We start from the raw sequence: 15,946 nt of genomic DNA, 5'->3' as shown, positions 1-15,946 counted from the left end.
AAAAAGATTTTGTGTTACCTGTTCAGCAGCCTACTGAACGTTTCCCCTCATTAGTATTATCATGTCACTGCCTAAATTATTTCCGCGTAAACGATAAATTCATTATTTACATGACAATAAATACACTTGAAGCGAAGTCCGGGTACGAAATGGATCTGAGTTAGTGGTCTACATAATGTCTACCAGATAAACTACGAAGTATGACCACTAACTAAAGTACACAATGGAAACCATCGCTAACAAACTTCTAGTGGAAAAGAGCAACCTTCTACTGTCTTTCATGTTGCTGTTTTTCCTGCTAGTATTGTTTCTGTTATTGACTTTATTCCACTTATTGTTGTGAAAGGGCCTAGTAGAGATAAGATTTCAATCGATTAGTTCACAGAATTTTAGTAAATACCTTTTAGACAGTTGTCTACCGTATTTTTATCTAACCATGATTATAGGCCTCTCTGTAAGTGATGAATAGTTGTCGTATTTCGCACTGTTCAGAAAATCAGAAATTTAACTAAGAACATCAAACTCAGTTTCCTAGCAATTTCTAGAATATATGGCTTATCATATGAGACATAAAGGTTTTTGGTTCTTTCTTAATTTACGAATGTACACCATTAATCCGATCCAAATTAGGATAAACGATAGGTCCTTGGTTTTTATTGGTTCTCCCGCGGTGTGTGCCACGTATACGGACAGATATAAGTAGTATGTATCAGTCATAAGAAGTGGAATTTTTACTAACAGAAGAGAAAAATGAAGAGAAGAGAGAAGAAAACTGAAATCAGCCAATAGGAATGGAGGAACGACGCAGTTTGCAACAGACATTTCAAAGAGGATATGCAAATGGTATATTTAATGTTTGATTTTCATATTTTACTGTGTCACTGTGTGATTTTCATTAAACAATAAATTAGTTTTCCCACTTGAGTTCTCATTCACGACACTCCAACTGATTTCGATTCGTGATGATCAAATTACTTTTTCAAGTGTACCCTAAAATAGATACCTCTTACTATATAGACATGATACCAAGTAGAGTTGTGTAATTTTTTGGTGTTGATTTCTTTAAACTAGATTTTTTTTTTTAGTTGCGGAGCATTTTTTGTCAGTCTGAACAATATAATCAGCACTTGACTAGTAGAAGTGAAATAACCAGAGGCTTACTTGTACGTGAAATGGACAACGATATTGTCCTGATTGGAAATTAAATTATCTAGTTCAAAGAGCCCAACAACACCAAGAGCATCTACCTGATCTACAAATCTTCCTCATAGACTGTTATATAGAGACGTTAGTTATCTTATTTATCTTCATAATACTTGATCGAGACTCTGAATTAGCAAACCTCAACTTATAAATAATAATAATATGGATGAAGAAGTCACTTGACTTCCATGTATGTCATCAATAATAGTAGTGACTTTATGAACTTTATTATTATTATTATTATTATTATTATTATTATTATTATTAGCTTTATTCAATATTATATTTTTGGTACAATATAGAATTCTCAGCGTAAAGTATTTCAACAAGTTTCCGTTTCTTTCTTCTTGGTCGGTCCTGGCGATAAATATTGAGTGATCACCAGTTAGATGTTAGCAGTTCAGTAAATGAACATCTGAATAATGTGCATTCCTTTCGCTGTATATTACCAGCAACCACATTGGCTCTTATTGAGTTTTTTGTAACTTTGACAACGAAAGGTTGTACACTTTTCAGAAACGCAGCAGAATACATCATGCGATTAATAAACATATTTATATATTAAAACAAACAAAAGTAGATAACTTGTTGAAATATTTGGATGGCAGGAACAGGTAGCCCAGATGCTCAAGCAGGCCGCCCTCACACAAACAAAATGTTGTAAAGCATACAAAGTTATATCTTAGTGGCTTAGTTGTGTACATAGTGTGAAATATAAAATATAAGTTTTATAATTGTCAATAGTAGCTGATGACAGAAATTTTTACAAATCACTTTTTGAAGTATAGTCTCTTCCGTTCTATGATTATTATATCATCCATCACTTGTTTTATTCATTCTTCTATTCTAACGTGTTTCATGATTTGGTGTTTATCTTAGCATTGTTGAATTTAACGAATTCCTTTGTCTATAATTACATAATCATATACTTAGTAAAATAACAATTATGCCCAATCAGTAGTTCATTTTATTATCATTACTTACATCTTATACCTTGTACGTTTAATCCATCAATACTTATGGTTTATAAACGATGTTATTCTGTTAAAATGATTATTATTTTCAATCTTGAACCTAGTTTGTCATAATAATAAAAGGATTGGAACAACTTATTTCTTTATAATGATAATGAAAATATATGGTGGAAATTCATCAGCTTAAATGAAGATAGTGCATTTACTTGGAGATTGGAATGTTGTAAATAAATTCCTAACTGCAGTTGAAGTTCTGGGATTGATAATTCATCATAAATTAGTTGGTAATTAATTATATATTTTTTAGAAACTTTACCCAAGTTAAATCACATAAGAATACTCAATTCTATAATCTGAAAATATTAAAAAGTTAAACACATTTTTTTGTCCAACTTATTGACCAAAATCGATTCCACTGTCAGTTGTTCCGTTTATAGTAATGTATGTATAATTGTTGTGAAAGTAAACAAAATACCGAGACATTGTTTTTATATTTTATGTAATAATATATAGTTGACAATGTATTACGTTAACTTGTAACACTTAATTTTATTAATACACAAATAAATAGGATCGGTTGAAATTTTATTCTTAAAAGCATTAAGAATGTCAGTTATCTACGATTGCACGTTAAAGGTTTTTGATGCTTAATTCAATTAAACTATGCTTTTCATACATTTTTCAATAGAGCCGTAGTTCAGTATACAAGACTTTGGACTTTTAACTATCAGGTCACGTAATAAAGCATCCTATTTCTAATTTGAATAGTTGATTCGAAGTATTTCTCATAAACAGTCGTGTATCTCAAGATTAAAATATTGTTACTGAGTTCTGTTTTCTAAATAAACATATGTGCATTTTTTAAAAATCTTAACCAATAATATCTACTAAACACAACGATGTTACTGAAATTGTATTGTTTTCAAATTATAAAACCCCATATGGATTTCTGTCTGTTGTATAAAAATACATATTTAGATCCCTTTCACCGTTTTATGTTGTAAAATGTGAAAACCCCTTCATTGATTTATGCAATGACTCATCATTAAAGATTTTAACTGTTACAAAGCAAATTCAATATGAAGAACTTCTCTAAACATGTAACGTCAAGTGGATTTCCCTAGAAGAGTAAGCTATTCCTTATCCTACATGTTTTCTTAACTGAGAACAAAATAACTTATATTTTTAGTTTATCGGAAGTTTAGTTCATCTTTTTATTAATTAAATTCCATTTTACTATCAAATTTAAACTATATGAATAAACTCTCTCCACATATAATTTTTATTTTGAATTCATGGGGACTATTTTTTCATAGGCTTTATCTCTAAACGTTTAGGGGAAACACTTTCATTGATAATATAATACAATTTCACTGCTTAATTTTTCGAACAATCATCTCAACATCTATTACTGTTTACTTTCCTTATGAAATTCAAACTAATAATAACACGGTAAACCTCTTACATTATTTAAACTAAAAAAGTTCGGAAAGCTGAACTTATTTAATCACTCGCTTTCGCCAGGATGTTTTTCACTCTTCAGCTAAAAGTAATTGGTACTTAGGAAATATGAAATGCTAATATTGAATATCGATTTATACAATGATAAGTTGAATCTGAAACTGGAAGGACAAACTTTTTAAATTTATTTTAATTATCATCACGGAGAAAAACACATTTCACACTTACTCTGTGAAATCATAGTTTTTATGTGCTAAAATAGTTGAGTTAGTGATTATTACGTTACATGTGAATGGGTTTTTTGATCAAGGTAATCAATAAATTAAGAAACTGTACTAATTAATTTAACTGTGTAACACAATAATCTGTAATAAGCTTTATATTATTTGCCTAAACTCATTACTTAATCAATTCCCTTTTATTTATAATGAGTAGAGAATAATAAATCTTAATTGTATTTGTTTCGTAGTATTCATTTGGAGAAGAACGATTCCAGTTTCATGATTACCGATCAGTTGTCTCGAATATCAATAGAGATATGATTTTATCGCCATTAATCTCTTACGTGTTACTCATTGTCGTTATTCCTTATCACGTCAGTTGTCCGTTAATATACGTTTTTAACATTCTATATTACCGGAAGAAAAATAACTCTACAAATCCATTCTATTAGTTCACACACACGTTATTCATGAATAATAGTGAATTTTTTCCAAACAATTGAAGTCTTACTTATTAGGCTTAAATGTACGGATTTCGATGAATAACTCACTGTCAAATATTTCAATAAATTGAAGAAGCCTGCAACTATTTAACATCGATGATTATAACACAGAGTTATTTCACTAAATGAACCACTTTACAAACTTGATTCGTAAAACTCAATCAATAATAATAAGTAGTATGTAATATGTGTACTAACTTGCTTGCATTCTGTTGCATAAAAATGCATTATATCATAAATTAGTTTAATTCTAAACCACTGTACTTTTTTTATTCTCCGTAAACTATGATCTTCGAGAGACTAATTAATTATTGAAAAAAATAAGACAATAAAAATATATTATTCAACTGATTTCTTTTCCTAAGTAGCTAAATTATGTAATTCTATTACCATTAAGACAAAAGTAAAAAGTACATGAGTTTGCTTATTGTTATTCATTGGTGAATTGATAAATAAAAATGAATAAATTATATTTAGTGATCGAAAAGATTTTCCTGTGATAAATTCACTTTCCAGATACAAGTTATCTACACTAATCATTAAGATTTCCTTATTTCACTTACGAAAATGAGAGGACGAAAAGCGAATGTCTGGCGCTTTAACCGGATTCCAAACCAATGGTACACATGGGCTCCATTATCCTGCGGAAACAAATGGAGTATGAACCAATTGTTGGTCACCTGCCTCCATGGGACTGTATCTCCTTACGATGCTCCACTGCCTTGTGGATCAAACCTTCGGGTCGAAGGCTCAGGGAGTGGCCACCTAAGAAAACCACCTGCTTCGGTTTGGTCACCCGGACAGTATCACAGCCCTCACACATATCGAATGAGATTTGTGTGGCGCATATGTATTTGGTGCCTGATTGTACCATTATCTATGTGTTAAAATAAATAAATAACATTACATAAAATTAATATTATGATTTACATTAGATACGTATTAGATTTGTCATATATGAACAAAAGGTGTCATGTTTCTTTTTCGTCTAATATAAATTAGTTAACTTACGAAATGTTTATTATCTCGTTCACACTAGATAAATATAGGATTTTTCTTTCTCCTCCACCCCTCATCTTTGTAACACTACAGTAGCACATTGTTTTAACAAAACGCTTTTTATCAAGATTTAAAAAAATCATCATTTCATTACAACAATTTATATGATTCCATGATATATACAACATCTATATTCATCTCTCTTGGTATCTTGACACCATACCTGTAATGTGATCAGTAGAAGAATAAATAATCAAAATGTTTTCCATCATTATCTGCCTGATTTAGCATTTAAGACACGTTCACTGAAAGTATAAATCAAAAATGAATAACATATTCGAGTTAAAGAAAAAAAGGAAATGAAACATTAGAATATTTCTATGATTATTAACACTTTTGTGTTTTTATCAAGTAATCCTAAATTGATTTTTAACTCTGCATATATTCCCTTTTATAGGGATACTATATTCACAATTATCCATAAGTATAATTAATATTTTGCATTTAGAACCTTGTTTATGTAGAGAATTATCTGTTCATATTTCGATTAAACTATACGCTTTGCTTTTTTTTTTAATTATCGCAAACCTTTTAAGATAAACAATCTAGTCATTTGGCATTCGGCCTAAATTCATCACTTGTGAAATATTGCGTTTCTTCTTTTAAATCAGTTCAATATTGATAGAAGAATCTTTGTTATACTTCTTGGTTTGGTGTATTTTGAATTAAGGAATTTATTTTTTTTTATACATATTCACTTTATCATCTTAAAGAAATCAAGAACAAAGATTTGAGCAAAATAATATGAATTGATTTCATTTATTATTTATTTATTTATTTGAACACATGAATATTGGTACAAGAGAGCGCCAATATATATGCGCCACACAAAACAATGAGAATTCGAAGAGAAGTAGGAAAAAAAACTAAGGAGCGCAAAAGAAAAAGAGAACAATAACGAAGAGATTGGTGTAAGGTAGTGTGGTAATAATGAGGGAACGAAAAGGTACAATCAGAAGAAATCTTTCAGGTAAAGGAGACACAACCACTTTTTATGAAGAAAGTAAAAGAAGGTTACAGCAGGATCGCCACTGGCTTCTATTCTGAGCCATATCTGATAACGTCTCTAGCCACTGTGTAGCACCATCTCTCAGACCCCAACCAGGGAGTCGTGAAGGACCGACACAAGCCAGACCTTTACAGCTTTCTTTCATACCACGACACCATGTCATGCACTGACCACCTCTCCGCTTCTTCCAACCAGTCCCAGAGTCGGCAACTAATGCACGAGGTGGAATTCTCTGGGACGACATTCGTAGGACTTGTCCAAGCCACCGAAGTCGGTGTTTCAAGATGGTGACACCAATTGAATTATCATCTCTGTGCCCGAACACACGATGCCGAACCTCTGCATTACTGACATGGTGTTGCCACTGAATGTCAGCAATCCTTCGGAGACATCGATGATCGAACACAGAGAGTCGTCTAACGTCCTCAACTCGAAGAGGCCAGGTTTCACAAGCATAGAGCAAAACTGCTCTCACCGGAGCGTTGTAAATCCGACATTTTACAGCCAGACTAACATCACGAAGGCGCCAAAGGTGGCCCAGATTGGCATAAGCCGCTCTGGCTTTCACTATACGTGCATTGATCTCATCACTCACACCCCCACCAGCACTTATGCAGCTACCCAGATACACGAACTTCTCGACTACTTCTATCTGCTCACCATCCAGGGTGAGTACAGGATTAGAATCCTGCCAGTCTTGTAGAAGTACTTTGCACTTGGAAGGTGCAAAGCACATACCATACCTACGGACACTGATTGCCAACTGATTAAGTGCGGATTGCATGCCTTGGGCATTATCGCACAGTAAGACAATATCGTCCGCATACTCAAGGTCGAGAAGTCTTTCTCCAGGCAACAGATCCACACCACCATTGCTTACATTCATCAGAGCTGTTTCCAGAATGTCATCGATGGCAAAGTTGAAGAGGAATGGTGAGATTGGGCAACTCTGCCTAACCCCACTGTTCGAATGGAACAATGGAGAGAGGTGGTTGTATGCCCTCACTCTGCCTGAGGTGTTTGTATATAGGGCTTTTAGGATGTTAATAAACTTCTCAGGCACACTCTTCTTCAATAGACAATCCCAGAGAACAGTCCTATCCAACGAATCGAAGGCAGCCCTGATGTCAAGAAATACTACGATTGTTGGCCTTTGAAAAGTATGGCGGTGTTCTAACATTTGGCGGAGGGTGAAGATATGATCAATACATCCTCGACCAGAACGAAACCCAGCCTGCTCCTCGCGAGTCAGTCTTTCTCGGGTTTTGAACAACCTACGAAGTATGACGGAAGCCAATAGCTTGGACGCAATCGGAAGTAGACTTATCCCCCGATAGTTGTTGCAGGAACGACGTGAACCCTTTTTAAAGATAGGGACAACTATCGACTCATTCCATGACGTTGGTACACTCTCTAGTTCCCAAACCTTTGTAAACAACGTCGTCAATTCCTTAGTCAAAAAGTCACCACCATCTTTAAAAAGAGCCAGAGGTATGTCATCTGGGCCAGGTGATTTGTAACGCTTCAAGAGTTGGAGTTCCTTGCGGACTTCCTCCTCATTTGGTGGATCAGTCGTCATCGGCCATGGAGGGCAGGACAGTCTGATCGTTGTTGTCGGAGCAGCAGGCCAGTTGAGCTGCCCTTCGAAGAAGTCTGCCCATCGTCCAAGACGTCGATGGATGTTAGTGATTGGCATCTCATCATCCTCGCAGATTGTTTCACTCACACCAGACTTCTTGCTGCCAGTGGCTCGGACGAGCTGGAAGAGCTTCCGGTAATTACCAGATGCAGCTGCTGCTTCCAGCTCATTAGCACGCTCCGACCACCAGGCTACTCGGTACTTATGCAAGCTTTGCCCAATTTCATTACGTAACATCCTTCGTTTGTGGTCAAACTCACGGTCACCCGGAGTAGACCGACGGGCTTCAATGAGTTGTAAGGAACCTGAAGAAACCCAGTGCTTATAAGCGGGACGTTTCGCGAACCCACAAGTGACTTTACTCGCCATTTTCATGGCGTCATGCAATTGCAACCAATGCTCATCTATACTTTTCGGTGGAGTGGTAGCTAGCCTAGAGGCTAGCTCGGTTCGATACTTACTTGCAACAGAAGTTGCAACCAGCTTGCTAACACTAATCTTCTGGTGGTGGTCACTTCGTTGACCACTGAAAAGTGAGGCAAGATTGGCGCAGACCAAGGCATGGTCAGAGTCCAGATAGGTACTCCAAAAGGAGCGGCAGTCTTGTACACAACCACGCCAGCGGTAGCTGATCGCGATGTGATCAATCTGAGTCCAGGATTGGGATGCAGAGGGAGGACACCAGGTGGCACATCGGTGATGACTGTGCCGAAAGTTAGTGCTAGCCAGAAACAGGTTGTGGTCTGTGCAAAGTTGCAGTAGACGGTCCCCGTTATCTGACCTGCGACCAACGAGTCCCCATCGGCCACCTAAACGACTGTCTTCTATGCCTAGACGCCCGACCTGAGCATTCAAGTCTCTGGCTAGTACTACAATATCTGTCGAACTCACTTTCTGGAGAAGAACAGATAACTGGTGGTAAAACTCATCCTTGATTGCATCCGGGCTGCAATCTGTCGGGGCATAGGCGGAGATGACGAAAAGACATCGTTTCTCACGCCGATTTCTTCTCACTTTGATGGAACTTTCTAATCTAACAGCACATAACCGACTGTTAATGGGGATCCAATCGACTAGTGCTGCCTCAGCTCTAGCGCTTAGTGCGACACCAACGCCAGCAAGACCAGACGAAGATGCCACAGGGTCCCCGGATAAGCGCACGTAAAACAAGCTTTTCGAAGCGACAGATGGAGATCGAATTTGTAGTACTTCGCCAGAGTCTTGAATACGGGTCTCGGATAGACAACAAACATCAATATTAAGACTTTCCAAAGACATAGCCAGCCCTATCTGTTGTCCGACCTGCATAAATGTGCGAACGTTGAAGGCAGCCAGTTTGGATGGTGCACGTGGTTTCAGAAAAACTGCTTCAGTACTCATTTTCAGTGGTAACATACAATTTTCAACCGGACAGTGACTCGAGAACGTTTAGATACAGCCGAATTTCCACCAAAGACGAGCCGCTGTATAAGTATAAAAGAGGGTGAATAATGTGGAAAATAATAATAATAGTAATAATAACAATAATGACAATAATAGTAGTAATAATAATAATAGTATTAATAATGACAATAATTGTAATTATAATAATCTGAATCAATTGTTTGTTTTTCAAAGCGAGAAAGGTAATTTCCATAGGCATAAAGAGTTCATCAATTTGTGTGTGGGCTGTGATACTGCCCGGGTGCCCAAACCGAAGCAGGTGGTTATCTTAGGGGGCCACACTCCGAGCCTTTGACCTAAAGGTCTAACCCACAAGGCAGTGGAGCATCGTAAGGAGATGCAGTCCCATGGTAGCCGGTGACCAACGATTGGTTCATACGCCATTTGTTCCCTCAGGATACTGGAGCCCATGTGCACCATTGATTTGGAATCCTGTTAAAGCGCCGGACATTCGCTTTTCGTCCTCTCATTTTCGTAAACAACAGTAGTGCCACGAGAATGCAATGAGTAGGACTTCCCTGGCAGAGGCTGTATACGCGTGGCCGTGTGAGAGTATTTCGAGAGGGAGAGCGGACTCTCCCCACTCTCGGCCATACCAGGGCATTCAGGGGGCATTGATTTCATTAGGTTCTTGTCAGCTACTTGCAACCTGTACTATTCAAAAGTTTAAATTAAATATTAGGTTGAGAATACTTGCCTAAATGAATTAATAAATATAGAGAAAAAAACTAGAGATAACAAGTCGGATATAAATCCAGTCAATACAGAACCAGTCATTATCCCACTCAACTTCGAAGGTGATGATATTACAAAGGTAGTCAGTATATAGCTTAATAGTGCATTAACCAGGACCTACCGTGCACCCAAACTATTAACCGTGTAATAAAACATCTTCAATGTTTTAGTGAAGGGTAAACAAGTTCCCCACTTGTGTTAGCTTCAACTGTGTATAAATTTACGTATACCTATCAGGCACCTTTATTGATTGGATTTTTTAAACATATTCTTAATACATTTCGATCAAGATAAAGAAATACTTTCAATCATGCAATCTCTAGACATCAGGTTGGTACCTTTAAAATCTTTCAGTGTCATTACTGAACAGCCAAGTCCTTTTCTTTTGAAGTTTACTGCAAAAATTGACATGTGGTTTATGTTTTTAAAATTGAACTGTAGTCAAACATTTTATGTTTTTGTACCATAAACTTTAGTTAGTTAAATCATTTAGTTCTTTTAAAATCTTTAAATTAGTTGGTTGTTTGATTACCTTTTTTGGCTTGCTTCCAGTTCAATTACTTTGATTTTCAACTAACCGAATTTTACTCACTTTATTTTTACTTATCATTGGCGTGTGCTCATCACGTAACCATTTGTTTCTAACTCTTCGGTTTCTCTTTTTACTACCGTTGCTATAAAATTATTCTTTTAAATATTGTATGTTTATAGGCAATTTTTATTTGATTTCTTAAATTTATTTACATCTTTCCCATACTGTTCTGATGTATAAAGGTAACAAATTTCTGTCTTAAAATTCATTTATGTACTTTTAACTCAATTTATAATTTTAACCATTAAATAATACAGTTTGTAAGAAGTTGACAAGAACCTGATGAAATAAGATGAAATTATGTTATTCTGCTTAAATCTTTGCTCTTGCTTTCTTCTTGTTAATAAATTGGTTGAAGTATGACTTATAAAACTAAATTACTACTAACATTTGCATCCTGATCGTTTATCTTGAAACGAAAATCCTATTTATTGCTTATACAAAACTTTTGAAAAGGCTCATAGTACAATAGCTTCATATCTTATTCAAAACCGGTTGGTGATGTAGGTCATTAGAATTTAAATGTTTTTCAAAATAAAACTAATTGTATTTAGTCAGTCGCCAACAACGTAGAACTTGGGATATTTGTGCATTAGTTCAAGTTTTCACATCATATCAAGATGAATATCAAAGGGGCAGTAATACTAGTATCAGTCACAGTGAAAAAATCACTATAGAAATTATGATTTAAGATAAATAAATAAATTCGTAAATACAAAATTAAAATCTGCCTATATACAGGATATATTTTTGTAGTTTTTTTTAGATTACTAAATAGAACAAATATATTGTTGTATACACTGTTATGATTAAATGTTATTTTAAGCTGATGATAAAGATTTTCAACAAAGAAAGTTCTATGCATATATATCTAAGAATGTAATCGAAGATGTATATGACAGTAGATTGAAAAAGTAACATTGTTGTTTATAGAATGAACGAACAATTAAATAAGAAATGAATTTCTTTTTCACTTCATATCCAATTAATAATTTTTCACTTGACAATGGTTGAATGTAACACGTAATTTGATATATTTAACAAGATTTATTAGTTAATATAATAGACACCTTAGGAAAAGACGATGGGAATGGATAGGACATACATTACGCAAATCATCAAACTGCATTACGAGACAAGCCCTAACTCAGAATCCTGAAGGAAAGCGGAAAAGAGGAAGACTAAAGAACACATTACATTGGGAAATAGAATCAGATATGAAAAGAACGAATAACAGTTGGAAAGGATTTTCCAGGACAGGGTTGGATGGAGAATTCTCGTGTTTGACCTATGCTCCTTCACAAGGAATAACAGGCGTAAGTAAGTAAGTAAGTAAGTAAGTAATAATAGACACCTGAGAGAAACAATATTCACAAATAAATCAAATAACGCAATCGACCGAATATCTATGTAACTAATGACGACTTTTCATTACAGACATGAATAATCTTGTACATTTTTTGTTTAAAAACACGATTCTGAACTGATTACGAAGTTATCGTGAATAATTCTTTTCCAAAATAGCAAGCGACGTAATTTTTCTTCATTTTAGGCTCTCTCATTTTGTTAAACTTACAGTTACATTCTTTTTTACCTTTTTCCTTCCTTAAAAACTAATGCAACTTAAATATATGTTTCTTAAAGCTACATATGCGTAATGTTTACATTTTCTAATGTAAATTAGCCACCAGAAAAAGAAACACATACTTTAAATCACATATAATGACATCATAAAGTTGTCAGTAAACGTAGCTAGTGTATTAACTCTAGTATATTTTTTCATCGTTCAATTACATGTTCGTAATCTATGAAAAATGGAGCGTCGGCTTAATGGTTAAAGCTTTCAATTTCCGGTCACTAAGTTTTAGATTCTAACCCCATTCCATCTATTTCGGACTGGCCAGTTGTGTAATAACATTAGCCCTCACATTTCGAGTATGGATCCAAGTACCCGGTATATGAGTTTATTCATTTTTATTCTGTTTGAATCTATCAAATTCTGACCTTATTTACTGTAGTAGTTTTGTTCGTTAAATTTCACCGAATATATTCAAATCTTCTGTGAAAATCTTAAATCACATGAATTTAGTGTACAACATTGAATAAGACTTATACACTTTCTATCATTTTTCAATTAGTCTCCCTCTAGTTCATTCTGATGTTTTCTGTCTAAAATGTTTCTCATTTTGCACTGTTAAGAAATATGGCGTCTTGAATCGATGAACTGACGTATCATATTTTATGTTCCCTAGTCTACTTATCTCTTGTAAATGTAATCCCCCTTGGAAGCTTTTCAGTTGATTTTGGTTTCCAACATCCAAGTGTAGTAAAAGTGTTTCTAAAAGATACATGGTATTATGTGGTTGACTTCTACTTTATATTTTTAAGATCCCATTCGTGCATTTATAGTTCTTATAGAATAATATGTTTTTATAACTCAGTGAGTTAAAAATAGATTTTCGAATGCTTCACAACTTTGTGTAATTCGCTTCTCTATAGATAAATAATATAGATAATAAGTAAATAAATAACCGAATTAAACAAAATTTTAAGTAGTACAATGGATTTTTTGAAATTTTTCTTGATTTTTTAGAATTATCGTCCAACTGATGAAGATATAGTTTGGTCACGTAAACCAACGGAATCTATAATTGAAGAAGAAATAAATGTCCACTCATCATCACTTGTTTTTATTGACGTCGGTGGACAAACAAAAGAACGTCGTAAATGGTGTCAATGTTTTGCTGATATGACATCTGTCCTGTTCCTTATTGCTTGCAGTCATTACGATGAACATTATCAAGATCGATTAACTAAAGAATTTCGAAATAAATTACATGAAGCTATGGTTGTTTTTGAAGGACTTATCAATCATATTGCTTTTAGACGTGTTTCCATCATTATATTTTTTAACAAAACTGATATACTTAAAGAAAAGTTAAACTCACGTACATCAAATATTCGTGATGAGTTTCCCAATTACCCCGTGAAAATGGATCCATTTCGTCTGCAAGATGTTCAAACATTTATGGTTGAAGTATTTGCCTCTCTAGTCAATCACAACTTTCCACCAGATACTCAAGCTCGTTCAAGTCTTTCACATTCATCATTCAATAATACTGCTAAATGTTCATCTCTTCATAGACAAAACTCTGTACCTATGTCCACTAACGTAACATTTACAGCCCCTGTACGAAAACGTATGGTCTATCGTCATTTCACAACTGCTGTAGATAGGCGGAATATCGAAACAGTATTCAATGCTATGCAAGATACAGTATTGCAAAATAATTTACGTCGTATCATGATGAGCTAAATACAGACATATAAAGTTGTTCATTTATTGAGACTACAAAGTGTTTACTTCCATTTTCTGCTTTGGTTTATTATGTTGTTTGCGCCCTTAGATTTCAGTGAACATAATATCTATACCTTCCGAAAACTAATTAAAAGTCCTACTTACTATTCTTACCAACAATGTCTGTGCCAAATTTAAACTACCACTAAAATCATCAATAATACTAATAAGAAGTGTGTGCTTTTCATTTCATATTTTCTTATCTAATCATTAATTGTCTTTCATGCTACTCAATTCTTTATTACATAAATATATACATGCTTTTTGAGTTTGTATTTATTTTCCACGCATTTGCTTACGTTGAGCCTACATATATAAACACAAGACGTTAATGGTACGAGCATCTGTCGATTATATATAGATCCAAGTGATTTATTCCATTTGATTTATGTAGATAATATACTTTACTTTTCTATATATATATATTGATGTAAATTTCAGTGTTCCTACATAAAAGGATTCGAAAACAAAGAGATAATTGTACGTGTTCTGGAGGAATACATATTGATAGTGGGCAAATTCCCCAATCTTTTTTGGGACACGATGCTCATTCATATGTTTTGTTCTTGGCCAGTTGATATTTCAATGCTTGTAAATCATGTGTTTTATCTTTTTTGTTATAAAGCGAGCTTTTTATACTTTTCAACTTGTCAGATTTATTTGCGTATAAACGCATGTTTACCTTACTATAATTATATTTGATGTATCTAAAGTCAAAGGTTGATCACGTAATGAATATTTATATGACTTCAGTCATGTTCAATACTTTTGTCTCTGAAAACAAATTCCGAGAAAAATCGCAGTTTTTTAGTGTGACTAGATGAATATTTAGCGCTTAGGGATGCTTTGGTTGAAAGTTCTCATTGTGGGTCGGAGAACCGCTGGAAGCCATAGAGTGATAGACAGTCAACCGGTACCAGTCCGTAGTGAAGTCATAATTATCTCCACAAAGTAGCCATCTAAATAATCTGTAAACGATAGTCGCAAAATGATTAAACTTTAAGACCCCTGTGAATCAATCATCAAAGACGATTAACCGAAAGTATTAATTAGAGTTGAGGATTCGATGGAAAATGAAGCAACAACAAACGTAATCCAACTTATGAAAACAGGAGAAGTGCTTATTATGATTATTAACAAAGTTGAACCTTCGCTAGTTGTATGTACCTCGGGAGATCCTATCCACACCAGTTATCTTTAAGTTTGAAAAGCTTTATTGGTGTGAATTTCAAAACCGAGACGAGTTCGTATACTTCTATTGACCAACGTATGTACGATAACACTTGTTTGCAAATTCGCAGCATATAACTTCACATCATAACCAGGAAACCTGCATTGTTTTTTTGGCATATAGTCACCAGGGCTTACATCAAAGTTATGACTCCCATGTATTATTTAGGATGAAATACTTTTATCTCGAATGACGAAGAGCCATGAGTCCAAATAACTCTACCCATTTATGCCTTATTAAACAGATAGTAATGTCTACTTCCACACAGTAACTAGCTCACAGCATTCATGATGTGGTTATGGAGTTGCATTAGGTTATTTCTATCGGAAATCAAGTTTTCCTTTCACTGGATACTTCAAATAAACAGTTTTTCGCCACCTAGATACTAAAATGAAATTACTGTGATGGTTCACTCGCAATGATAACCAAGATTTCTTTTCACAATGGTGGTTAGTGGTGAACACTTGTGTAGTAAGCCCATTGAACTATTGTATTATTTGTCTACTCGCTGTACATCA

The 15,946-nt window shown here is 34.5% G+C and overlaps 1 protein-coding gene across 1 annotated transcript in view; it reads left to right on the top strand.

Moving 5' to 3' along the window:
- GNA12 (Guanine nucleotide-binding protein subunit alpha-12) overlaps positions 1 to 15,473 on the top strand; it is a 36,144-nt gene extending 20,671 nt beyond the window's left edge. The window contains exon 5 of the mRNA XM_051212086.1: positions 13,433 to 15,473. Coding sequence (XP_051072223.1) covers positions 13,433 to 14,155 — 723 coding nt within the window. The 3' untranslated portion in view covers positions 14,156 to 15,473. The remainder of the gene's footprint in view (positions 1 to 13,432) is intronic.
- Positions 15,474 to 15,946: the final 473 nt, after the last annotated feature.

This window comes from Schistosoma haematobium, chromosome ZW, assembly GCF_000699445.3.
Source record: "Schistosoma haematobium chromosome ZW, whole genome shotgun sequence".
Lineage (NCBI taxonomy): Eukaryota > Metazoa > Platyhelminthes > Trematoda > Strigeidida > Schistosomatidae > Schistosoma > Schistosoma haematobium.
The sequence above is the reverse complement of the archived record's forward strand: the minus strand, read 5'-3'. Positions and strand labels throughout refer to the sequence as shown.